Genomic DNA, 23,725 nt, shown 5'->3' on the forward strand with positions numbered 1-23,725 from the left:
TGAAGTTGGAGTTCGATATACCTGATGGCTTCCATGTCCTCGGTTGAGGATACAAGGAGGCAGGTGCATTCTTGTTCGACGTCCTTTCCGATAAAGTACTGCGTCTACCCGTATATCAATCCAGGAAGGAGTACCACCAGGACTCGGGCAGTGTTCAGGGAAAGTGCGATTCCTACCCCCTCACAGCCTATACTACCGCCTCACTCGTGCTATTCCAAACACACATCTCCAACTCATCCACTCTTCCTTTCTGCTTCTTCCAAGAGGTACTCTTAGCAGACCCCGGCAATCCCTCTTCCATATTTCGCACGCCATCCGCACTGTCCTCGCCCATGTCCTCGCTTCTGCTGATTCTAGAACGAGCATTGGAGCCGTAGCAAGACCACGCTGCGCGTAATCTCTTGTGGAAGACATTTGCCAGAATGACAAGGACGATGATTAGTACAAGCTGCGGGAGAAGGACGTTAGATGACATGTACTGACTTGGTTCTGGGGTAGATAGTGGCTCGGAAGAGAATGAGAGAGGGAGAGAGGAATGGTTTGACTTACAGTGAGATAGCCTATCGTCAATCCGATATCCGATTTGAGTGTTCTCAATTCAAAATGTGTCCTTGTACTTATTGTAGCATTTGCGTTTGGCAGAGTGGTGTTGGAGTTGTCCATTTTGACGAGAGATTCTGAGACGTCTTGAAGTTATGGAATTTCTTGGACGATAAATGTAGATGGATATATGAGGAAGGAAGAAGACGTGCTAAAAGAACTAAGATTGATATTGGCAAATTATATGAGACTGTATTGAGATCTGAACTGGTGTACTGGACTAAGTCCACGCCAGACGTTGGTGTGCCAGGCTGACTCTCATAAATCCAGGAATGGTAGCGAAGCGGCAACCAACACTAGATTTAACCAGTTTTGGGTCTGAAAACTGGATACTATCGATACGCTTGGGATTCGCATCCTCTCAGAATGTCCGACATCCAATGATAACATTGAACTCGTCTGAAAGTGAGATCGGTGTCATGGTGGGTATCAAGGAACACTTGCTTGGGCATGGAGCCTACCCACATACAGACACGTTTCAAGAGGTAAGGGAAGGAAGAAACTACCTTTAGAGTCACATAACAAAGTCAAGATATCCGACCGCAACCATTTGGTAATTCGCTCAAAAAATATTATTTACCAAACGCATTGTGGACGAATCTCGTCTTATCCTCCCATTTCCGCCTTACTGCGGCGATCGACCATTTTTCAATTGCTGCATGACTAAGGATTCCTTGAAAGAAGCTGACGAAAAAGCATGGGCGCGGGTACTCTATGGGTGTAGCAAGACCTTATCAATTTAAGTGAAAGGTGAGCTATTTACTGGACAGCAAGACCGAGATCGGCTGGCTCTGCCTTGATAACACGGAGACTGGATATCTATTAGCACGAGTTATAAGTCAAAGTAGAGAACACTCACGTGTTGGTGTTGCCCATGCCTCCCTTCCATCCTTGGACGACAACGACAGTCTCACCCTGGTTGAGAACCTTGAGCTTCAAAGCCTCGGCGATACCCCATCTGATTCTGCGGTCAACATCCTCTTGCCAGTTGACCTTGGTGAAGTCCGGCTTCTCCTCTGGGAAGTAGAATGGGTAGACTCCACGGTACAAGTGACCATATCGGGAAGCGCTGGCGTTACGGGTGACCATGAAGATTGGGCAGACTGGGCGGTACTTGGAGAGGAGTCGGGCACTGTCTCCGCTGGTGGAGAGAACAATGATAGCGCCGGCATTCATGTCCAAACTGGCACGGACAGCAGCCATGGCGCAAGACTCGACGATGCTGACTGGGCGCTTGACAAGGTTGCAGAGTTCCTCGAAGTGCGAGACATACGCGATTGTATTCTCGGCTTTCAAGCAAGTCTCGTGCATCTCGCTGACAGCCTCGTTGGGGTAACTGCCCTTGGCAGTCTCACCAGACAACATGACACAGTCGGCTCCATCGGTGACGGCGTTGCCGACATCACTGATCTCAGCACGGGTTGGGCGAGGGTTGTAGATCATGGATTCGAGCATCTGAGTGGCGCAGATAACTGGCTTGCCAGCCATATTGCACATAGCAATCATCTTCTTCTGGGCAGCAAACACCTCAGCTGCTGGGATCTCGATACCCAAATCTCCACGGGCAACCATGACGCCATCGGTCTCCTTGAGAATCTCGGCAAAGTTGTTGAGACCTTGTCTGTTCTCGATCTTGGCGATGATCTGGATGTGCTTTCCCTCCTCGCCGAGGACCTTGCGGATGGACTTGATATCCTCACCACGGCGGATAAATGAGGCGAAGACCATGTCGACGTTGTTCTTGACACCAAATTTGAGATCGGCTTGATCCTTCTCGGACAAAGCTGGCAGATCGACATCGGTGTTGGGGAGATTGACACCCTTCTTGGAAGAGATCTTGCCATTGTTGCGAGCACGGGCACGGATGGTCTTCTCGTCAACAATTGACAAAACATCGAAGGCAAGGACTCCGTCGTCGACATAGATGATACGTCCTGGCTCGATGACCTTGGTGATGTTCTTGTAGTCGACGTACCTGCAATTTCTCATTAGCTGGGTATGCTTATAGCAGGCGTTACAGAACTAACATGTTCTTGTCATCACATGCAGTAATGTATTTCTCGTCGGTTGTGATGTTGATCTCGGTTCCGGCAGCAATTGGGATATCAATATCACCAGCAGTGTTACCGGTTCTGATCTCAGGTCCCTTAGTGTCCAGCGCAATAGCTACTTGACGTCCCTTCTGGACCTTCTCGGCCTCGCGTACGTTGTCAATGACCGATTCTATGCACATTGTAAGCATTTGATTCAAGTGTGTCCGATAATAACCCCAAGAAATCTAAGACAACTTACGATGGTACTCGTAACTTCCATGTGAGAAATTCATTCGTGCGACGTTCAGACCAGCAGTTCTCAACTTGTTAAGAGCAGCAACATTGTTGGTTTTAGGGCCGATCGTGCAGATAACTGGGAATTGTTAGCAAACTGTGGCAGAGACGAGACGACACGAAGAAATTCCGCTCCGAAAAATTACAGGGCTATAAAAAATCTCATGTCGTTCAGGTTTGGAGGCTGAGAACAGAGGTAGCCGGTGCAAGTCGTTACGCAAAGTTCCATGAAGATGTATGATGTTGAAGGACCTTCCAGAACACCTTTGGCGGATAGGGGGGTGGTGATAATCGGACCATGTAATCGAAGGGATTATCCAGCATTGGTGCATGGACGTAAGTGTCGTTATCGGTATTGCCAGTCTTTTCAAAGTCGCTGGAATTTTTGCAGGGCTCAGCTCTGGATATCGAAATATGGGTTCCAAGACTGGTGAATGAGTGCTGGAGTATATGGTTTCGATGTGCAGAAAGTCGCCGATGGCTTCCAAGTCAGGATACCGAAGTTTGAGAACCAAAGGTACGAAGCGCGCCTGATACTTCAAGTCTGTTGAAAAAGTTACTTAGAAAGCTAGGGGCTGTCCTATTTCCATCCGGAAAAGCTTTCCAGACATAGCAGCGTAGACTGTTGCAAGGATTTACTCCAATTGTCGATTCTCAGCCGCGATCCGAGCTCAAAATCCTGGTGTGGAGATCGGATAGGCGGACTCCATCGGTATGCGATACCTTGCTTCCATTATGCCTCCTCTGGCAGTACTCCACGAAGAACAGTAGGTAAAAGAGGTATTCGAATGTCGCGCCGTCCGGGAAGGGCGTTGTGGTACTTGTGTGGGTCTGGTGGACTCGAATTGCAACATACTCGGCTCCGGCCCCATTCTTATACCTGAACATGCATCCCTTGAAACAAAATATCACTTACTGCTTGTTCTTCTGTAGTTCTTCGATGGCTTGAACTCGGTGTCCAGATCGCTCAACCAAGCCACGCGGCTTCCTGCACTCAAATGCTCCATTGCAGTTGCCATGATGTATTTCGTTGGCGGGAGTGCTCGAGCGTGTTCGTGTTATAGGTTTTCGAAAGGTGAAGCGAGGGCGATGAGCTCGTAGGAATGTTTGTATGGACTTCAAAGGTGAATATATTGTGTTTTTCTAGATCAATCATGGACGATGGTCAGCCGGCGTCCTCAACTTTTTCTTATCTTGGTGGGGTAACGGGAGCTCTAGGTATCCCACCAACAAATTCCAGAGAATGCAAATCTGCGATTGAAGAGCTTGCAGAGGGAAAATGCGGACGATGATTCTGTATAGTGTCGAAGGGGAAGAAGAAAGACTCTGCAACTCACGAGTAGATGAGGGAATTGTCTGCTGTTGTCCTGGCCAGCTGCAGCTGCAGGAGGAAAAGGAATATTCATCCATCCCACCAAGCAAGCCAAGCGTTCCTCACCAAAAAAAATCCCGTGCTCAACCAGAGCTAAGCCCACGCAAGCAAGGCCGCTGTCTGATTGGCGTTGCAGCTCAGGGTGTTTTAGCGGTCAGGCTGCTGTTTTAAGTGCCTGGCGGCTACCTCTGGACTGCTGTCCCGCCCTCGCCGCCCCACCCTACCTAAGCCCAGGCGGCTTTGCCATGGGATCTCCCCGACTGCCTGACTGGACTTGACTTGACTTGACTTGACTGTTCATATCCATCCATGCCATCCGCTGCAGAGACATCTTGAATAACCATCCAGTCCCGCCACACTTAACGCAACAAGACCCTGACTCGCAAGCCTGCAGAGCTTCTGCACGTCCATCTTGACACCTGGAAACATCAGCGATCCAGGTTGCGAAATCAAACACCGTCCGAGCTTGTCTCCTTTGTCAAGACTTCCTGCGACGCTCACAGCAGACAACTGCAACAAAGTACGAAGAAACGGTCCGACTGCACCAAAAATAACGCGCCTGTGACCTCGCCGACACTTAAACTTGAGAACGAAAACAAACATACCCAATCCACAAACATGGTGGTCAGTCTTCCCTGTGTTGCGAGTCTTCTGGACTGGAACCTAATCAGCTCAGTTCCTCAATCTGCTAACATTTGGTTTATGGGGAAAGCTCGGAAGATTGACTCACTATGCATTTGATGCCGTCCTCTGTATGTGTCTGCTGGATGTGTGCGAATAATTATATCTGCTAACTTGCTGCAGTTTCTGCGTTCCTTGCTGGAATGAAGAGATCAACGGGCTTAACGTATGTCAACCTCCAACAACACCTTCCGCTATACCATAGCCACCAGGATGCATGCAATGACTGCAGCTATTCAGTGCCGGTCAAGGAATAATTTGGCCGTATCCTGTCATCTCCCCTGCGATATCTCACCAGAGACCAGTTTTGCTAACAAGACCCATCTTGGGGAACTTAGGCCCAGTTTCAAGAAAGATTCGATTACCGAGAACAAAGATATCAATGTGTGGATTGACAAGTACTTGGGAGTTGGCGAGTGGGTGATGGATCAATCGGTAGCTATTGCCGGGTCCAGTGGTTGGTTCGAGAGGAAGCGATAGATTCCACCGAGAGATCCTGCATCCAAGATGAACGAGTGAATACGGACGGTTATGATATAGTCAATAGGGAAACATGCGCGGTGGACCTGATATCGAACGGGATAGCCATCGTTGGAGTATTGGAGTTAGGATCAGGTGAATTGCTGCTGGGTAATTCAGTCCCCATGCAAGCTGTGTTCTGGCGAATAGGCGGTACTCCTCTCTTTTGAGGCATTGTATATTGCAAGAAATGGACAATAGGACCAGGTAAATGTGCAAACACTTAGGTGTGAATGTGTGCGTTGCAAAGTTCAACCAGTCTCTTTCGTCTTCTCCACCCTCGCTCCACGATCCATCAGACCGAGGTGCCGGACCGGGTTTGCCCGAGGAATATTAGTTTTGAAATCTGGGTATCTACCTCCCAATGACTACCTAGAGCTTCAGATGTCGTATGCGCACCTTCTCTGACCATTGGTGCAGAACTGAATACTACAAATCTAATATTGATAATGTAAACTTGAAGCTTGGGAATCAGTACATACATAATGTTCCCATACCTCGTGTGCTTGAACAGCGCGCGGCTAGTCTCTCCTTGGTAGCAATCAGGCGAGGCTGGATGCCTTGTCATGGCTTTTTTCTTCAACGTCACCTATCTCTTCTAAAACAAAGTCAACAACTCCCTGTACATGCAAGAATTTCATCGGTGACTCTCTGGATCGTCCATTTGCATTTACATGTAAATCTAGCTCTTGTTTCATCCGTGCTATCATCTCGGCTAGCCGCCTGATCAGGGTACCGCATAAGGATCTGAGCTCAGAACATCAACAACGTTGCAACTGCCTCCAGACTTCATTATAACCGAGCTGAAATATCATCAACATGCCGAATAATCTACCATCCCTTCTTCTCCTCCCTCCTCCTCCTTCGCCTGTGTCGGCACCATCTCTCTCAGCAGCATACCGTCCCTCTCTCACTGTCGCCATATCATCCCTCGGGCAACTTCCCTCAAGTAGCCAGCTTCTCGTGGCTCTACCATGCCCAAGTCTTCATGCTCGGCTTCATCTCCCAAGAAGCCAGATCTATGACGAGGTGCAGAAATTGATCGGTGGCGTGTACAGTCTCATCTGTGTTGTCTGCGCTAAGCTGGGCGTCGATGTCGATTCAGACACACCTGGCTCCATCGATGCTCGTGTCATCCTTCTAGACCTCGATGTCTCCAAGAGCTCCCAGGAAGATCAAGAGACTGGGTCGGGAGACTCCATGGCTGGGCCAATCATTGATCTACCAACTCTTGCCCTGACACGACGCCACTGGAACAAAGTCTTCTCCGTTGAAGGAGAGGAAGGACAGAAGATTCTTGCAAACTACGTGGAAGCTGCGAATCGAAACAGCCCACCACTCGTTGGTCACGTGGAGCTCATTAAAGGGGGAGTTAGCATGGTTCAGAAGATCCCAACACATGCACATGCTATCCCAGGGTCATCTGCAGCGCACAGGGTTGTCGCTGTCGGTGGGACGTTTGATCACCTCCATGCGGGCCATAAGCTGTTGCTTACAGCCACAGCTCTTCTCCTTCAACCAGATACTCTTTCTTCTCCAGTCAAGCGAAGGTTGATTGTTGGCATTACAGGAGACGAGTTGTTGAAGAACAAGAAGTTCGCAGAGTACTTGAATAGCTGGACACAGCGGCAAGAAGACGTTGTCCAATTCTTGCTGTCAATTCTTTCCTTCACACGTTCCCGGCGAGAGGACGCGACCACTGTGGACTCATTTGATGAACCCGTGCCAAATGGCCGTGCAATTCATACTACTATCAAGGCATGTTCGATCACCATCGAATGTGTCGAGATTCAAGATCCTTTCGGCCCGACCATCACTGATGAAAGTGTGACGGCTCTGGTCGTATCTGGAGAGACGAGGTCGGGGGGGCAAGCAGTCAATGACAAGAGATTAGAGAAAGGCTGGAAAGCTCTCGAGGTATTTGAAGTGGACGTTCTGGATGCCGAGGATGCTGAGGGCAATCCAACCAAGACCGAGGACTTCGCCTCAAAGATAAGCAGCACAGCAATCCGAAAGCGCAGGGCAGAAGTTGCCCGCACCTCGTCACTCTAGAGGCACGTGCGTGGAATCATATGTCTCCCACACAAAGGACAACTTTGACAAGAATCGCAATTTTGACAACCGATTTTTCGGGTCGGCTCCAAATTCCAGAATCGTCTCATGGCATAAGAGCGGTCTGCGCCCTGCAGGTCAAAATTGCTCTAGCTGGATTGGGGGCTTTCTTCTTGGTACTCCCTATTCTCTTGGTTCTCGAAGAAGTTGTATCTTTGTGCAGACCTGGCCCACTGTCAATATCACAATCAACCAACATCAAAAAGAAATCACGGCATGGAGTGAGGCCTGTACAACGCCGTCAAGTCCACGTAGTCAAAAGCTCGTTGCAGGAGTTGGATCACAGTAGTGATCACCTGCAGTAAGGAGTCGAAACGAGCCGTGTGCATGGTCACTATCACTCCACATTGCATGGCCTTCCATCCTAAGCAGAGTTTATCCTGCGGGCTACCGGGGAATCAGTCGAATCCATGTAACGAAGGCAAGGTAGATACAGAATGGGAGACGTTAAACAAAATGCAGAACACAGATACGGGCTGCGGCCCGTTCCTGAGTTACCGGTAGGATTGCGAACATGGGGAGAAGAGTCCGCCATGCCTATCACCTTCAGGGGGCGGCTGCAGGCGACAAAAGTTAAGCGCCAGTGATACACCACTCACGAGCCACTGTTCACGCCTCAAACGCATCTTGGAAAAGGGCTGACACCCTCTCGGGGACGGAATCGGCTGGCGGGCGGAAATCGATAATTTTGCAGTGCAATGCCCAGGTCGACGCAATTGTCGTGGTAGAGACAGCATCACTGGAACCCTCCGTCGACCCCATGGTTGTCAGTCAATATGCACACTAAGTCAGCGATTATCCCTGCAACCTGCTGCAACCATCATCATCTTGTCGAATCGACTGGCTTGAATTGCGCCAAACGACACACATGACTGTCATTTAATGCGAGATGTTCTGCAGCCTACCTTTTCGCCCTGAATGATAGGTTAATATGCTCGGCCTTTGTGCTGCAGACCAGACGCACGACCAAGGAATCTCGAATGGTGTTTGCTCATTTCGTTGCAGCCCTCTGCGATTGCCGGATGCACAACCACGTCAGAAAATAACTGCTTTCGTGTTGATATGACCGCTGTCGGCCCAGATATCTTCAACGCGTTTCTGGTCCTATCTCCCGCTAGCTCAGGACGACTTTCAGCAATCCTTTACTGAATCTGGTCACATCTGGTTGACAGATGCATCTCTTACTTCGCTCCCAAATTGCGATCGCACATCACCAGGTGCATTTACCCGTCCTCCTGGTCTCTACTTGTCGTCGTGATGGATCAACAAGATGTCATTGAACCACGGCCTGTCACCGATGCCACTGAGTTTCTTGGTGACTTTCCGTCTCCATCGCGCTCGATCATCGCGAAGACCATTTTCCACTACCTGATTGGCGGCAATCGCACACATCGACGCACCGTAGAGGGGAAACTGGAAGATCGGAAAGCTGTTTTTGCGACTTGGAGCTCCGAAGATCGTAGGAATGTACTCTCTTTCATGCATGTCGACAAGTGTTTTTACAAGGCCGGAAGAGATGGGCTTGACAACATCTTTCCCAATGAACTCCCAAGGCCTGATTGGATGAATGCCAATTGCCGAATTCTCAATCTGCCTGAGGAAGTCTGGACAAAAATCTACAAACTTCTTGGATACAACAAAGAGAACCTGTTACCTCTTTGGAAGAGAGCTAGCTTGAGCGTCGAGAGTTTTGCCTCGGCGCCACCACATCCGCACGATTTGGACACTGGCCACAGCCACATCGGCAAGTTTGTAAATCTGCACAAATCCCTCTCCAAAAGAGCTTCTTGATCTAATTACTTACCTTTAGAGGTTGGTGTGCAAAAGGTGGGCGGAACTCGGCCTAAAGAACCAATTCGCTCGCGTGCAGATACGGTTTTCCAACAGAGACTTTCGTATGTCCTCCATATATGGGAGCGTAGCGAGACTTTGTAGAACTAACCTCTGTTTGATGGTAGCGAGATTACGAAGACTTGCAAGGTGGCAACATGCTGCTAGCAATGTCAAGCAGTTCTCGTACATTGTCCCTCGATTCTACAGCAAAGGTGTAGTATAGGCCTGAGTTCGTTTTTGCTCAGCAGCTAACAGATTCTAGATGCATATCAGTTTGAAGAAATTCTGCATCATTTCAACGTGTCGAGCACCAATTCACAAGTTGGCGAAAGGAGGCAGCCATCGACCGAGTCTCAACGCCGCGTCGCGGAACACTACCGGAGACAGATCTTCAACGCGATGTTGAAGGCCAGAGAACAGAAGAGGATTATCATAGAAGAAATCGATCAAGATGCGTTACGTGTTGCCATGAAAGCATTCACCCATTTGAAGCAAATACGAGTGATGAGGGTGGTGGACCCAGTCGATGGTGGTTGGGCAATTTTCCTCCAGAATAATCCAATTTACGCAGATGCGCACACCGAGTCAGAATGGACGGCTGCGTCTGATCATGCCATATCAACGTTATATGCAGCTATTAGGCGATCGGTAAGTACAGTTCTTCGAGATATTGATCCATAAATTTATTATGGGAAACCCTAATATGTATTTCAAATGCCAGGGATCTCCTTTCGTTCGTTTCTCAAGCCGTTTCATGGAGCCATCAATGCCAATTAGCCTTACCAACTCCCTTATCAGCCAAGTTGGAGGAATCGCCCGTCAGCTCATTTCGATCGAGTTGCAGTTTGTAGATGACACAGATCCAAATGAGAGACTCGCTACATTATCGCCTCTGTTCAGAATTTTTTTCAAGGCTGCGGGCCACTTGGAAAGCTTTCACATCGGCTGCAATCGACAAATATCGGTGCCACTGGCGGTCGTCTTCCACAATGTGCACTTCGAAAACCTAAATCACATTGGATTGAGCAAGTGGCAATTAGATTGGGAGGATCTTTTGAAGATGTTGGAACGGCACCAGCGGCTGAAATCGCTACGTTTGAGGGAAATCGTTCTCAGAAGAACATCTTTAGAGGAATCCAATTGGGAAAAAGTTCTGCGCTTTATTCGACTGAATCTCAGGTGGCTCGAATGGCTCAGTCTCCGCGATATTGGCTATGAAGACACGCCTACCTTTGATGGCATGCATCCACTTGCTCCTTTCTACCAGCCGCAACACAATGGCTCCGAAAGCGACCTAGACAACGACCCGAACGACTGGGATTCATCTGAGGTTGAAGACGACGATGATTCGGATTTGGGTGACACTCCCAATCAGCCAGCTAATGTACACGATATTCAGCATCCTTTAAATCAGGATGTCGATATTGCACAAGATACAGGTTCGGAAGACGAAGGGTCTGATGACGAGGCTATGGATGAGTATGAGGGCTCGGTACGGTCTACGACTGGCCCAGGTGATGACGACGATCATCATAGTGATCTGGGCAGCGTCCACAATGAAACATTATCGGCAGTCGATGCTAAGCCAGGACAATGCGCTTGTGAGCACGGATTTGCTTTGGATAATATTGGAGATAATGGGATATTGGTAACAAAAGATCAGGTTAGTGCTATTCGTGATCATATTGATTTCGGCCATTTGGATTAGGCAATCATAATCATATATAACGAAGCTGAAGCTGTTACGAGACATTTTCCTGACTGTTTCTCTAGTGGAAGAGGTGGCAGATTTGGGCAATGAAGAGATGCTGGCAACATGACAACGCACGATACGGATAAATTCCAGTACCGCGGCATCGATGAGGTTTAGTACTAAGGCTCTTTGAGGGTGGTGAATATGTGATTGGAGCATGAAAGGTGGCATTTTGAACTTTTGGCACACGAGTTGGGAATTGGACAAGGCCCTTGAGCCAAGTCCGTCTCGTTTCGTATCCCTGGATATACCCAAGTCTCGACAAGCTTAAATCCAACTCTTTGTTCACACTCAAACCTGACTATAGAAGAATTTGTCCACCATCTACGACTATGTCGGAACCTGTGGTGATATGTATTAGCATGAAGAAGTCGGGAAAGCTTTACGGGGAAATGTAATGTACCGTTCATGTAGGTACTTGCACTCGAAGCAAGGAGGACAACAGCTCCAGTGAGTCTAAATCCAAGCACGTCAGCCAATCTCGTTTCCTGTAACCACATTTCACATCCTCGATAATCCACACTCCCTGTACTTACTCGCTCTTCTCCCCCATCCTCCCCATTGGATTCCTATCCGCCCAAATCCTCCTACCCTCCTTGATCCCCTCCCCTTCATTCAAAATCGTGTCCATATAACCCGGGCTAACCGAGTTCACTCTAATACCATACCGAGCCCACTCTGCTGCGAGACAATTCTTGAGAGTCAACAAAGCCGCTTTGCTTACATTGTAAGCCACTTGTGGTTGCGGGAAGTTCACTCGGTGTCCAGATATCGAAGCCACGAACACGATACTGCCGCCTGTGCCTTGGCTGATCATGGATCTTGCGACGGCCTGGGCGCACAGAAATGTACCCGTAGTGTTGATGTCGAGTGTGCGCCGGAATTGGTCGGGCGTCATGTCGATGGCGTGTACGCAGGATACTACCCCTGCAAAACAGAGTAGGATATCAATGGTTCCGAAAATGGCAGCTGTTTCTGCTACGGCGAGGGAGATGGCATCGGCGTCTGTGATGTCGAGTGCTTTGGTGAGGATTTGGGAGGAGGGGAAGGTGGACCGGAGATGGGTGATTTGCGATTGGGATTGAGAGGGGTTCATGTCGAAGATCATGAGGTTGGTGAGGCCGTGTTCGAGGAGGGCGAGGCCAGCTTCAAGGCCAAGAGTTCCTGCTCCGCCGGTGATACTGAAGAGGTGTCAATTGTGTTGTTCAAACTAGTTGTATTTTGCGTTTCTACTTCTGGATGAAAAGGGAACGAAAGACTGAATGTGACAGAAGGGGCTGTTTACATACATGGCGTTTCCTGTTACTTCGAATCGTTTTTGGGCTCGTTCTTTACTGGGAATAGACTCCGAGAGAGGAGTGGGTGGACTGTTTAGACCAGTGCCGTTGCTGAATTCCATTCTATGATAGGAGAGAATCAGTGGATGCTACGTCTATAAGATGACAAGAAGATGACAAGAATATTGAGAAACACTGAAAATATGAACACGAGTTAGTCAATGCTTACTGTGGTAGGATCCGGGAAGTTAGGTCATCTCTGGAAGAATCGGTTGCAGGTGGCATGATGGAGGAATTAAGCACGACTGTATCTGAAAGTTGCAATGTAAATTTGAGTCCCGGAATATCCCAGGGGCAATTGTTACGACTAAGAGAATAAGTGTTGATTCTTGGGTTTTTCCTATGAAAGACAACGGGCTGACCTGTGTGAGATCACTTCAATCTGAATTACTTCCTCATGAATTTTGAATGTATGAGAGTAAAGTACCTCAAGAGACAATGTTTGAATAACTAATTTCAAGCAGATGATTGTTGGAGTTACATGAAGACAACCCTCGAACAGTCTGCTTCGGACTTCTGTGACCCGTGTCCCAAGTAAGAAGGTTTACCGACGCAACTTTGGGGCATGAAGGAGTAGCAATGACGTCCACCACTCCGCTATAAGTTCTTGCCCAGTCAAACCACTAAAGTCTGGAGCCTTCGGGTGATATTGAAATATAAGCAGGGTTTTCAAGAGGTAGTTGAGACCTCATGGCTCGGTATTTGTTCTGCTAGAGTACCCTGCAATTGTGGAGATCCGGGGTAAGTATTCCGAGGTTCTGCCAAAGAACGGACACGCCAGAACAATTGATAATATAAATCTGAAAGAAATAATATACAGCTTTTGTGATAATCTAAGTATTGAAATGCCCTTCAAAATATGCAAAGTGTCATTTACTGTCTCAGGAGGCCACCTTGAAATTCCTCCAGGTGACCCTCCATAAGCATGTGAACACCTGCCTAGCTACCTAATTCGGGACCCAGCCGCTTCACCTGCTTCAATAAATTCTGGCATCTTTCTAGGTTTTCGCTCAGGCTACGTTTGGGCATTCAACCTGCGCCTTTGAGATGGCGTAAGTCAAGATAGATCACTTCTATAGATCCAAATACCAAGAACGCTACGAAACTTCAACGCTGTCATGTCTCGCTCGTCCTTCTTCTCGCGTTCTTCTCGAGACAGCAGTCCTCTCCTCCCCCAACACACCAACGCCGTATCTCTTCAAGACCTCACCATCTCTCCGCAAATATCCCAAGACCGAACAGCCTCTCCCTCGCCGCCGCCCTCCTTCTACGCCGACACGCGCCCTAGCCCTTCGCCCTCTCCATCTCGAACCAAAGCTCGCAAGATCCAGTTCGCAGCTCCACCTCCTCCAATAGCTACCAGCGTCCTCCTACCTCCACAAAATGTTACGTACCAAACGAAATCCTCTTTTGGAGGAAGTTATGATGGCGGTTCTGCGGGAAGGAGTTTAAGTCCTAGGATCAGGAGGGGAAGTGGTGGGATTGATCCGCTGTTAGGGCTCGAGAGGAGGGAGAGGGCTCTACAGAATGATTTACAAATGTTGCTTGATGCGCAATCTGCTGGGCTTGTCCAGGGATTTGGCGGTGAGGCAACTGGTGTCGCGGAGGGGGGTTCTGATGCAGGGAGTAGTACGCCGACAAGTAGATCTCTACAAAGGAGTTCGAGTCGTGGACAACCAAGTAGTGGAATCATGCCTGTAAGGCAGCCAAAGAGGAAGGTAGTTGGACTGAGAGGTGCGAGGAGAGGCTTGCTAAGGGATATGGAGGAGCTGGTTGCTGTCAAGAAGGAGGAAGTTGGGGTCTTGACCGGGGAGGTTGAGAGGAGGGAAGTGGTTTTGGAGAAGGTGGATGGATGGGAGAAGAGGATCGAAGGAGTACGAGGGCAACTGAGTGGGTATAGTGGCTCTGGAGCTGCGGATCCGGGAGAGGGAGATGCTGGTGGAGAGGAGGCCCAAGAGATTGCGGAATTGAGGACTGAAGAGAGGGCAGTCGACAACGAAATCTTGGAGATGGAAGACAGGCTTGCGCAGATGAAAGCTAGGAAGCGATGGCTGGGAGAGCGGATCACAGAGAGCATAAATCGGAGAGAGGCAAGACTGAGCAGTTACCGAGGAGCATTACGAGAAGTCGAGGCAGAAGTCAAAGACTTCTTGAGACGACCTCCGGTTCCTGCCTCGGCTGTTATGGGGGACGAAGAAGGATTTACAGCTTTACCTGCGAGCAGGCGAACTCTCGGTATGGCTAAAGAGTGGTGGAACAAAGAAATTTCGCAACTCAAGACTCGCCAAGAAGAGGTCGAGAAAGAGAAAGCAGCTTTAGAAGAAGGTGCTGAGATGTGGGCTGCCAGCATCAAGGTCGTCATTGACTTTGAAGATGATCTGCGGAAACAGATGGCAAGTACTGGTGCCCAGGATCCCAGTTTGCTGCGGAAACAGATCGACAAAATGGGAGAAGTCATAAAGACGCTGTCGGCTACGTTACAAGTGGCTGAAGACAGAGGCTGGAATCTGCTGATTTGTGCTGTTGGTGCTGAACTAGAAGCTTTCAAGGAAGGAGAGGAGATCTTGAAAGGAGCTTTGGGTGTCATTAGTAGCGAGACTAACAAGGGGCAAGATGATGAGAGTCATAATGCCAACTCCACGAATGGCCTGGAAGAGCTGAATGGACAAAGTCAGAGAGCAGCGAGCTTGGATAGGGAGGATAGTGAGGATGATGGACCAAATTTGGCGGAGCTGTTGGTTGATAGGGGAGATCATGATCCTTGAGAATACTTCTTTTAGCGAGCGAGTTATGATACCAGAGTGGTTCACTCAAATTCGATTATGGTTTTTGATATTCTCAAATGCTGGAACACGTAGTGACATGGCTAAATGTCCTGGGATATCGGACTGCTTGGTCCAGAATAGACCATACAAAACTCAATACAACTGTATGAGAGTAGAAGAAGCATCAGTTCCGAGCATTAGAAATTGTGACATTCATTTCTCTTTTTGACGTTACTCACTGTATTGTTTTGGTCACCACAAAGCCGCCCTCCGCCTCGCTCCTGATGCGCCCTGCCCAGCCATATCACATCGTAGGCGAGAAGCCACAGGGTCATTTCAGCCAACCACATGCAGCTGCCATCACCGGCCACCTTCTGTCTCAATAGCTGCCCTACTACCGCTACCGTCCGTCCTCTTACTTTCCCTCCCACGATGCCATTCAACTTCCCTCACATACACTCGAGAAGCACATCGCAACAGGACAATACCTTTGCCCCAAGCGCCGCTTCTGGTATCTTGCAAGCTACCCAGAATATAGGATCCTTTGGCGCGCCAACGGGAAATCTCAACGCCGTTGCAACCAGTAAGACAACTGCTGGCACCGATCGATTCCTGCCTTCCAGCGGACCGTCGCCGACCTCGAACGTAGTATCCCATTCAGCATCATCATCTACATATGGTCTGCAAAATTCCAATTCGGTGACGAATTCTGCGCCTTCTGCCGGCGGGGTTCCCAACCAGACCCAGCGCTACGAAACTCCACGACGCTCCCAAGCAGATGAGCTTCACATGAACTCGAACGCAAACAACATGGCATCACAACGAGGTCCATTATCACCAAGAGACTATACTCCCGGCGGTCCCCGAATCAGTCTTGAGCAAGCCACTCCGGAGACATCACAATATCAGAACGCGGGGCAGCATCTTCCTGGCTCATTACAGCCAGGCAGACCGGGTCCAATATCTGCGAACACGGCGCCAACCGTGCCAACCGTCCCTCAAGCAATGTCTCAAGATCAATACTCGACCCCTTCGCGATCATCTGCTCTGGGCCTCTCGCATAATTACACTCGATCAAGCCCAGCAGCTGGCTTTGAGGGTCAGAACTACTCTTCGTTCTCTCCATCTACCCCCGGTGGGAGTGACCAGAACCAGTATGCTTCTCCCACGAACCAGAAGTATACGCCTCAGAACAACCAGAGGACCGTCTCAAATACACCTCTAGGGCTCGCAGATATCAGACCCCGCGCCGACTCGAGCCTTTCTGAAGGGATTCCTGGTGCCAATCCATATTCATATGATGGCGCCAATTCTGTACCAACAAACAGCAACTACCTCGCTCCATGGGCGATATATGCTTTCGACTGGTGCAAATGGCCCGCGCAGAACCACGACGCTGGAAAGGTGGCTGTGGGAAGCTATCTAGAAGATGGGCACAACTTTGTAGGTCTTCTCAGTTTGTGCCGAGTCATATTTCATGGATGATAGCTAATTTCTATGCACCAGATACAAATTCTTGACTCGCAGATTATACCAACGCCATCCGAATCATATACACCTGGAGCTCCAAAATATGGATTGGACTTTGTGAAGATAGCAGAAGCGACGCACTCGTACCCTGTTACGCGCCTGCTCTGGGAGCCTCCATCTTCCCAGAAGCAATCGACTGATCTTCTCGCAACATCTGGCGACCACTTGAGATTGTGGTCCCTCCCATCAGAGACTCCGGTTACCTCCCCAGGCAACTCGATTACCCGCTCGGCGAATCATGGCAGAGATATGCCAGCAAGCAAGCTCACACCATTGGCTCTTCTCTCGAATTCAAAAACGCCTGAGCATACCGCCCCTCTTACTTCTCTTGATTGGAACACAGTATCGCCCAGTCTGATAATCACATCAAGTATCGATACAACCTGCACGATCTGGGATATTCCAACCTTGACTGCCAAGACACAATTGATTGCACACGACAAGGAGGTTTTCGATGTCCGGTTCTGTGCCAACAGTGTTGATGTATTTGTTAGCTGTGGTGCAGATGGAAGTGTACGGATGTTCGACCTCCGAAGTTTAGAACACAGTACTATCATTTATGAACCTACTGCCAAGGATGACAAAGGTGTGTATTGTCAAATCTTGCTTGAACCGGGCTAACACATTTCTAGACGGCAGTCCTGGAGGCAGGATAAGTCCTACATTGGCACAACAAACAATGTCGTATGCTCCACCATTACTGCGACTCGCTGCCTCACCACACGATACCCATTTGCTAGCCACATTTTCTCAAGATTCCAACCTAATTCGCATATTGGACGTTCGCCAACCCGGGCAAGCATTGCTTGAACTCCGAGGTCACGGCGCTTCTATAAATTGCATAGAATGGTCCCCATCCCGAAGAGGAACCCTTGCATCAGGAGCCGACGATTCCTTAGTCCTAATCTGGGACCTCCTCAGCCAGAGCACCGCTCTCGCACCACCTGGCCCAGCCATCAATGGTGCACCCGCTTCAGACAATGCCCGTGGTCCAACAGCCAGCTGGCAGTGTGACTACGAAGTTGGCAATATCAGTTGGGCACCACACAGTGCGCTGAACAACGATGGCGGGGACTGGTTGGGCGTCAGTGGCGGCCGGGGAATCTGGGGAGTCAAACTTTGAGGGTGGAGAAGGACGTGGGTGATGAAAAGTCATGTGCGAGAAAAGCGAGCAAAGCAATTTTCAAATCGAGCAAAAATCAACTCAGAATCATGATTCGTAGATGGGATATTTGAGCGTATCTTTCCGCACTCATGCAAGCAAGCATTATTCAAGCCAGGCGTTTTCGGGTATAGTTGGTCTTGTGGGGAATTGGCGAGCAAGGGCAGACTGGTAGGGCTTTGGCATTGTAGCAGGGCAATGACGATGACAATGGCAATGGCACTGGATTACGCGGTATTTGGGACGAGCCAAGGGGTGGGCCATGCCATGCCATGGCTATAGCATGATAGAACGAGTGATGAGGGATGAGGCGATGAGGCGAGGACGATTTCTAGAGCAGCGGGCAGCAGCAATTGTGTAACATAAATTAAGTACGAAGTTGAGGTGAGGATTGGTGGTGAGGGCCATGGACTACTTACTATGACTATGTTAAAAGCAAATGAAGGAATAGAGAGCAAGGGAAATTGGAGGAAAAAACGTGTGACGGGTCCCAATAGTGAGAAGCGAGGAAAGTGATATGTGTGTGCTCGACAGACTCGTCAAAATTGCTAATCGATGGCTCACTTTCTTCACAGCCATTTCATAAGGAGTGGAAACTTCGTCTTAGTGTCGGTTAGAGTGAAGTGTTTACTTTTTTATTCGCTTCGCCTTTTCGCTCTCTCGCTTCTGCGTTTTGTAGCCGATTTGATCTAATAGTCTATCTATCTACCTCTAAACTATATTTTGCTTATGTATCAAAAGATGAAAGATACATCTTTGTTTTCCTTTCGCTCGTTGCCTCTCGCGAGATATCCGTGCTCGCGTATAGTACAGTACTGCTAATGTACCGCAAACGCCATTGCCATGCCATGCCTGGCCGTATCTACCCTGATATTATATGTCATCAATCATTCTCCCCCTCTCCATCAACTCAAATTTCTCTTGGGGAGGCCAATCCCTTCTCCTATTCGCCCCAATCACTCACTCAATCAACATCATCCTCACTTGTATCAGGCAACTTCTCATTCTCCTTCTCCTTCACCGCTTGCTCGCCAACCTTCTCCACACCCACTTTCTCCTTCTCCTTCTCCTCCTCCTCCCCCTCAACACCATTCGCCTTCCCCTCAAACGGCTTCCCACCCTCGACACCCTCCTTCACATTCCCGTTCTCATCAACGTCTTCCTTCAGGTACAGCGTGAAGAGAACGACGAAGAGGACGGTGTCGGTCGCGCGGTTCTTGAGCGTGTATCTTAGGCTGTGTGAGCGCTTTTGTGTTTTCCTGGGAGACAAGTTCATTGTTGGGATTGGTATTCGCTTCGCTGGAAGGTTGGATGGGGGTATGAGAGTGGTGGCGTCGTGGGGTGAAGAGGGGGGATTTAGGCTGGGGAAGGGGGGTTTGGGAGGGAAGGGGTATGTGGACAATATGGGAGGAGTGATGAGTGATGGGCATGATATGCAGGGGCTGACATGGGAGTAGGGGTTGCTTGCTTACCTGAGCCCTTGACCATCCCAGTAATTCATGATAGGTAAAGTAAATCCGGGAAGTCTCAATGCGAAATCTATGACGATCGTTAGTTAGCATTGCAATCCCACAAACTCCCTTACAACAGGACCAAAATTCGAGGGAAAATGCGAGAATTAGAAGGGAAGAAACATAAAGCAAGCAACCCACCATTGAAATCCAAATACGGATTATAGAAATCACACCCATACACCCTCCCCTCCTCCCACTCCCACTCCTTCCTATTCTCCTCCACCAAAAAGTGTTTCTTCCTCGCCGCCTCCGTCTCCGGCACGCCCTTCTCCTTCCTGATCTCCAACCCCTCCTCATCACCACCCTCCTCGAACACCATTCCCGCCTCATGATGTCCAATCCCCTCCTTCCCAGCATCTAGCTTCTCCCCATTGACCGCCTTCGGCCCAACATGCAATTTGTTAACACTACTCGCCGCCGGTCCATAAAGATATGGTCGATCCGCATACACATCGCCATCCAAGCCTGGGTCAACAACCCATTTCACGATGCGGAAGGCGGTGTTGAAGCCAGGTGGTAAGCGGTCGCGGATCGGATGGTCGAAGTCGTTGCCGAAGACGAGGTCGTCGCCTTTAATGGTGGATTTGGGAGTGAAGCGGAAGGCGATGCTGTATTGGTCGTTGGCTTTGCTGTGTTCGGGTAGGGAGAAGTAGGGGGATGTGGAGGGGGAGGTGGGTGGGAGGCCGCGGTAGGACTGTTTTGTGGTGTTAGTATATATTCTGGTTTCCAGGACTGGTAGGGGCATTGGGGAATGGGAAAGAGACAGAGGCGGATAGCGTACCTGTATCCTGACATTCAAATCTACACTGATATGTTCCGAGTCGATCGTAATCGGGGTAGACTGGTTGACGGGCACAATCTTGTGCGTCTTGATATCGTACTCCGAACCTGCAGTTACCTGCAAGACGTAATTGTGCGCCATGTTTTCCCTCTTGGCCCTCTTCTATCTTGTTACGTATCCGCAGTCTAAACTCTCTTCTGCAATGCAATATCTAAATCGGCGGTATCGAGTGTAATTGAGTTTGCGAGGTTGATGTCGCTGGTAAACAATCGAAGCCCACTTCTGGACTGATCGTTCTGCAGCTGCAATAGTCCTAATCAAATGGCTTAATGGGAAATCGCTGAATGTCTTAACTTCGAACGGACTTGAATCGCGGGGTCGAGGTTGTTGAGATCCAGTATTTTTCTCGTTGAGCGGAGGCGTATCCCGTGGTGGAGTGAGTGAGTGAGTGAGTGGGTTTTTATTTGGGATTTTCCCCGGCCGCCTGCGATGGAAGGCGGTCTGGCTCGTGGTCTGTACGTCACTGATGAAATGGGATGAACTGCGGGTGAACATCCCTGTTACGCCTCGAAAGCTTGCCTTTGCCCTACGACTTTTTGACATGTGTCAACGACCTGCTTACTTTCCTGACTACTGTACTGTACTGTGATTGTACAGCACGTCAGAGGTTTTGAGATGAAACTATTTCCTAGGTCACGGTTAGAAATTCGCAGCATTTGCTGTTATGTAAAACTTGGTTAGTGACTGTTGATGGATATGTTTACCTCACATTTTCGCTGCATTGTTCTCAGAGAATCTTCCTGTATTTGGAGTAGAAAATAACAATTTCCTCCACACCAGATTTCATTTCAGACTGACGAGCTCGGGACACAGTGCTCCAAGGTGTCATTGGTATTCCCCAAACTTCTCGAGCAAAATATGTAATTAGTCCTTAGTTCATGATATACAGTGAATTATTAGCTATCTCACAGCAATATACACACAAGGTCATTCCTCCGATCTCAACTCGGCCTTGATTTTCCATCTTTCCAGCTAATTTCTGTCTCTCTATCAAGATCATTGCATTCAGCAGTTCTCCGTCTGAATGGTATCATTAGCTGGCGTCAAGAAATCATCAATCTTGACTCGTTCGTAGAAACTAATATGGCCAAAGCCAACCCAATATTGCGCTAAGCGGTCGTGAGAAATCATTATCAGCTGGCTCTCAATGTATTTGTCTGCGTATCTGTTAACCGACGTTCTTCAAATTCACAACCTGTTCCCCCAACAAAACCTAGGAATGGAGCCTGCCATTAAACTCACCATTACGAAACATCCTCGCCGCAATATGACCTCTACTCCTCACGACCCTAGCACCCTTGAATCTGTCTTCTGTCGCTTTCCTCACAAAACCCGTCTTCGAGATGTCGTCTGAGATGAACGTGTACTCTCCTCGCGGTACGTTCGGATCGCCCGTCAATTTGATCGCTTCCAGACTCCCGCGGTAGATCCGCTCTTCCCTCTTTCTGATCTCAAATTCTTCAAGAGTTTCGTCTTCTCCTTGCACCACGCTTGCTTCGTCAAATGGCTCCTCGTTGTCGGGTTGATGCATAAGCAGGAACTCGCATCCGTGGCCGCTGTAATCTCCTACCCAGATCCCTCTATACGGCTTCTCTTCAGTCGGAGTCCATAACTTGGGGTCCAGGGTTGCATAGGTATAGACCTCTTCGCCGTGACGAATGCCGGGTGGCCGAGCACCGATATCCATTTGCAGCCAGCGTCTGATCCTGAAGGTCTGGTTACTGACTTGCGAGCGATTCTGTGGCTTGTGTCCAGTGCCCATATAAGCATTCCTTGTTCCGTTCCGTACGCGATGCCGTGCTGGGATAGTTGCTGGTGGCCATAATTCCATATTTGCACGCTCTTCGACAGGTCGAGTGTGCAAGAAGTTAGAGAATACGCCACGGTGGTTGCGCTCTGGCATTCGCATGGGTATCTCGGCTGAGAAACGATGTTCTGGATTTGTTTGGCCAGAGGTTGACATTAGAGATTCTAGAGAGAGTGCATCCAGTCTAAGAACAGGTTGGTCCATATGTAAGTGGCAGCGTGGAGTAAATGAATGGATCAAGACTTCATCGTCCGCTTCCCAAGGATCGAAGGTGGGAGTCGGCCGTTCTGCAATGAGCCTGTAACCCTCAATAACACCCGTACTCTGATCATAGCGGGTAATTATGAGTTTACCAGTGAGGTAAATATCACAGAACCACACTTTGTATCTCGGGAGGAACCAGTGAGGATCGTGAGCAATGTACAACTCTCGGAAGGTCTTGCACGGGAAGGGAGATTCCAAGCGAACTCCAGGAACGTTGTCTTGGACGTGCCGTTGCCACGAGAGATCGGATTTAGATTGTTCAGACAGAACACGGCATGTTCTGGACACGCAGACGAGATCGAGTGGTCCAAGATAGGAGAGGACATGATCGATTAATTCTGATGGGAGGTCGAGAATTGGACAGGATGTGGGAGACGTTGATATACTTCGAGGTGAAGCTAAAACATGGATCATGTCAGCCAATGACTATGCCAAGACATGTAGTATAGATAGTGAGCATATCAAGGGCAACTTGTATGATATGCTCATGGCATGTACTCCAAGGCCTCAAGCGTAGGTTCATCAGTAATGACAGTAGAGCCGCCGTATTCTTTACATTAAGTATATTCTCTTACATACCTGGTTGAACAATTGGGTGGGGCCGAGACATGGAGACAACTTCATCCTCAGGTACTCCTTTGAGATCGTTCCTCTGCTGTAACTCTTCCTCTTGTGGCCTCTCGAACGGCACTGATTCGACCAAATCGAAATTTTCCTCCACTCCTGGGTTGATACGGCCATGGAGATAAGTATGATCATTCTCCATTGGATAACTCGTTTGCGAGGAAGAGGATGCGGGTGGAGAAGCCATTCTGCAACGAAAAACGCAACAGCGTCGTTCCAAAGTTATGGATATGGAATCCTGTTCAATGTCTTCACACTCCACCTCTCAGCACGAGAAGAAGTCAGACAAGATGTCAGAGGCGAGTCGAGGTGATATTATGCACTCGAGGCTTGGCTCAGTCTCGCTAGACACAATCATAGATCCCAGCACAGCTGCACGAACGCACGGATCTGGCGGCTGTGGATTGGAACAACGATGTTTCGATTGGGGGAGAGTGTCGAATCCGTGAGAGAAAAGCTTGGGAGGGCTGGGTCGAGTATTGACGGACGGGGAACAGCCTGGGCCAAGTCAGGATCAGACAGGTTCAGGTCTTCCGCGTCGTTTGCTTTATGCCAGGCCTGGCTGCAGGCTTGCATGCGCCACCAGAGTCAAACATCCAAGCACCCGACGGTGGGCGGATCGTTTCTCCAGTACACGCGGCAGGCTGGGATAATTGTTACAGTGAGAGTGCTAGCTAGCTAGCT

General features: G+C 49.1%; 9 protein-coding genes across 9 annotated transcripts; 4 read left to right on the plus strand and 5 right to left on the minus strand.

The window, feature by feature from the left end:
• Positions 1–187: 187 nt before the first annotated feature.
• On the minus strand, positions 188–663 carry ONS95_013844 (uncharacterized protein; the record flags this gene model as incomplete). Its single annotated transcript, XM_058507493.1, has 2 exons — positions 188–448; positions 550–663. 2 exons carry the CDS (start codon positions 661–663, stop codon positions 188–190), a joined length of 375 nt encoding a protein of 124 aa, XP_058356662.1.
• Positions 664–1,359: 696 nt separating this feature from the next.
• PYK1 (Pyruvate kinase) lies at positions 1,360–3,946 on the minus strand (the record flags this gene model as incomplete). The annotated part of the gene is made up of 5 exons (XM_058507494.1): positions 1,360–1,411; positions 1,460–2,575; positions 2,628–2,823; positions 2,893–3,006; positions 3,844–3,946. 5 exons carry the CDS (start codon positions 3,944–3,946, stop codon positions 1,360–1,362), a joined length of 1,581 nt encoding a protein of 526 aa, XP_058356663.1.
• A 2,372-nt stretch (positions 3,947–6,318) lies between these two features.
• On the plus strand, positions 6,319–7,551 carry ONS95_013846 (uncharacterized protein; the record flags this gene model as incomplete). The annotated part of the gene is made up of 1 exon (XM_058507495.1): positions 6,319–7,551. The coding sequence occupies one exon, from the start codon at positions 6,319–6,321 to the stop codon at positions 7,549–7,551; it is 1,233 nt and encodes a 410-aa protein (XP_058356664.1).
• A 1,317-nt stretch (positions 7,552–8,868) lies between these two features.
• Positions 8,869–11,283, plus strand: ONS95_013847 (uncharacterized protein; the record flags this gene model as incomplete). Its single annotated transcript, XM_058507496.1, has 6 exons — positions 8,869–9,363; positions 9,422–9,506; positions 9,570–9,656; positions 9,707–10,092; positions 10,166–11,107; positions 11,218–11,283. 6 exons carry the CDS (start codon positions 8,869–8,871, stop codon positions 11,281–11,283), a joined length of 2,061 nt encoding a protein of 686 aa, XP_058356665.1.
• A 215-nt stretch (positions 11,284–11,498) lies between these two features.
• Positions 11,499–12,759, minus strand: ONS95_013848 (uncharacterized protein; the record flags this gene model as incomplete). Its single annotated transcript, XM_058507497.1, has 5 exons — positions 11,499–11,539; positions 11,601–11,653; positions 11,734–12,378; positions 12,487–12,597; positions 12,704–12,759. The coding sequence occupies 5 exons, from the start codon at positions 12,757–12,759 to the stop codon at positions 11,499–11,501; spliced, it is 906 nt and encodes a 301-aa protein (XP_058356666.1).
• Positions 12,760–13,390: 631 nt separating this feature from the next.
• ONS95_013849 (uncharacterized protein) lies at positions 13,391–15,492 on the plus strand. The gene has a single exon (XM_058507498.1). The coding sequence runs from the start codon at positions 13,653–13,655 to the stop codon at positions 15,297–15,299; it is 1,647 nt and encodes a 548-aa protein (XP_058356667.1). The 5' UTR covers positions 13,391–13,652; the 3' UTR covers positions 15,300–15,492.
• Positions 15,493–15,670: 178 nt separating this feature from the next.
• On the plus strand, positions 15,671–18,615 carry ONS95_013850 (uncharacterized protein). The gene is made up of 3 exons (XM_058507499.1): positions 15,671–16,742; positions 16,806–17,415; positions 17,462–18,615. The coding sequence occupies exons 1-3, from the start codon at positions 15,732–15,734 to the stop codon at positions 17,950–17,952; spliced, it is 2,112 nt and encodes a 703-aa protein (XP_058356668.1). The 5' UTR covers positions 15,671–15,731; the 3' UTR covers positions 17,953–18,615.
• A 340-nt stretch (positions 18,616–18,955) lies between these two features.
• Positions 18,956–20,427, minus strand: ONS95_013851 (uncharacterized protein; the record flags this gene model as incomplete). The annotated part of the gene is made up of 4 exons (XM_058507500.1): positions 18,956–19,220; positions 19,464–19,530; positions 19,644–20,199; positions 20,287–20,427. The coding sequence occupies 4 exons, from the start codon at positions 20,425–20,427 to the stop codon at positions 18,956–18,958; spliced, it is 1,029 nt and encodes a 342-aa protein (XP_058356669.1).
• Positions 20,428–21,351: 924 nt separating this feature from the next.
• On the minus strand, positions 21,352–23,228 carry ONS95_013852 (uncharacterized protein; the record flags this gene model as incomplete). Its single annotated transcript, XM_058507501.1, has 3 exons — positions 21,352–21,503; positions 21,589–22,815; positions 22,997–23,228. 3 exons carry the CDS (start codon positions 23,226–23,228, stop codon positions 21,352–21,354), a joined length of 1,611 nt encoding a protein of 536 aa, XP_058356670.1.
• Positions 23,229–23,725: the final 497 nt, after the last annotated feature.

The sequence above is a fragment of the Cadophora gregata genome (assembly GCF_030347475.1).
Source record: "Cadophora gregata isolate MNR1 chromosome Unknown scaffold_8, whole genome shotgun sequence".
NCBI lineage: Eukaryota > Fungi > Ascomycota > Leotiomycetes > Helotiales > Ploettnerulaceae > Cadophora > Cadophora gregata.

Coding starts and splice junctions, on each gene's coding strand:
- ONS95_013849 (XM_058507498.1), top strand. CDS start 13,653: ATGTCTCGCTCGTCCTTCTTCTCGCGTTCTTCTCGAGACAGCAGTCCT.
- ONS95_013850 (XM_058507499.1), top strand. CDS start 15,732: ATGCCATTCAACTTCCCTCACATACACTCGAGAAGCACATCGCAACAG. Junction 16,743..16,805: donor TAGAAGATGGGCACAACTTT/GTAGGTCTTCTC, acceptor TCTATGCACCAG/ATACAAATTCTTGACTCGCA. Junction 17,416..17,461: donor TACTGCCAAGGATGACAAAG/GTGTGTATTGTC, acceptor ACACATTTCTAG/ACGGCAGTCCTGGAGGCAGG.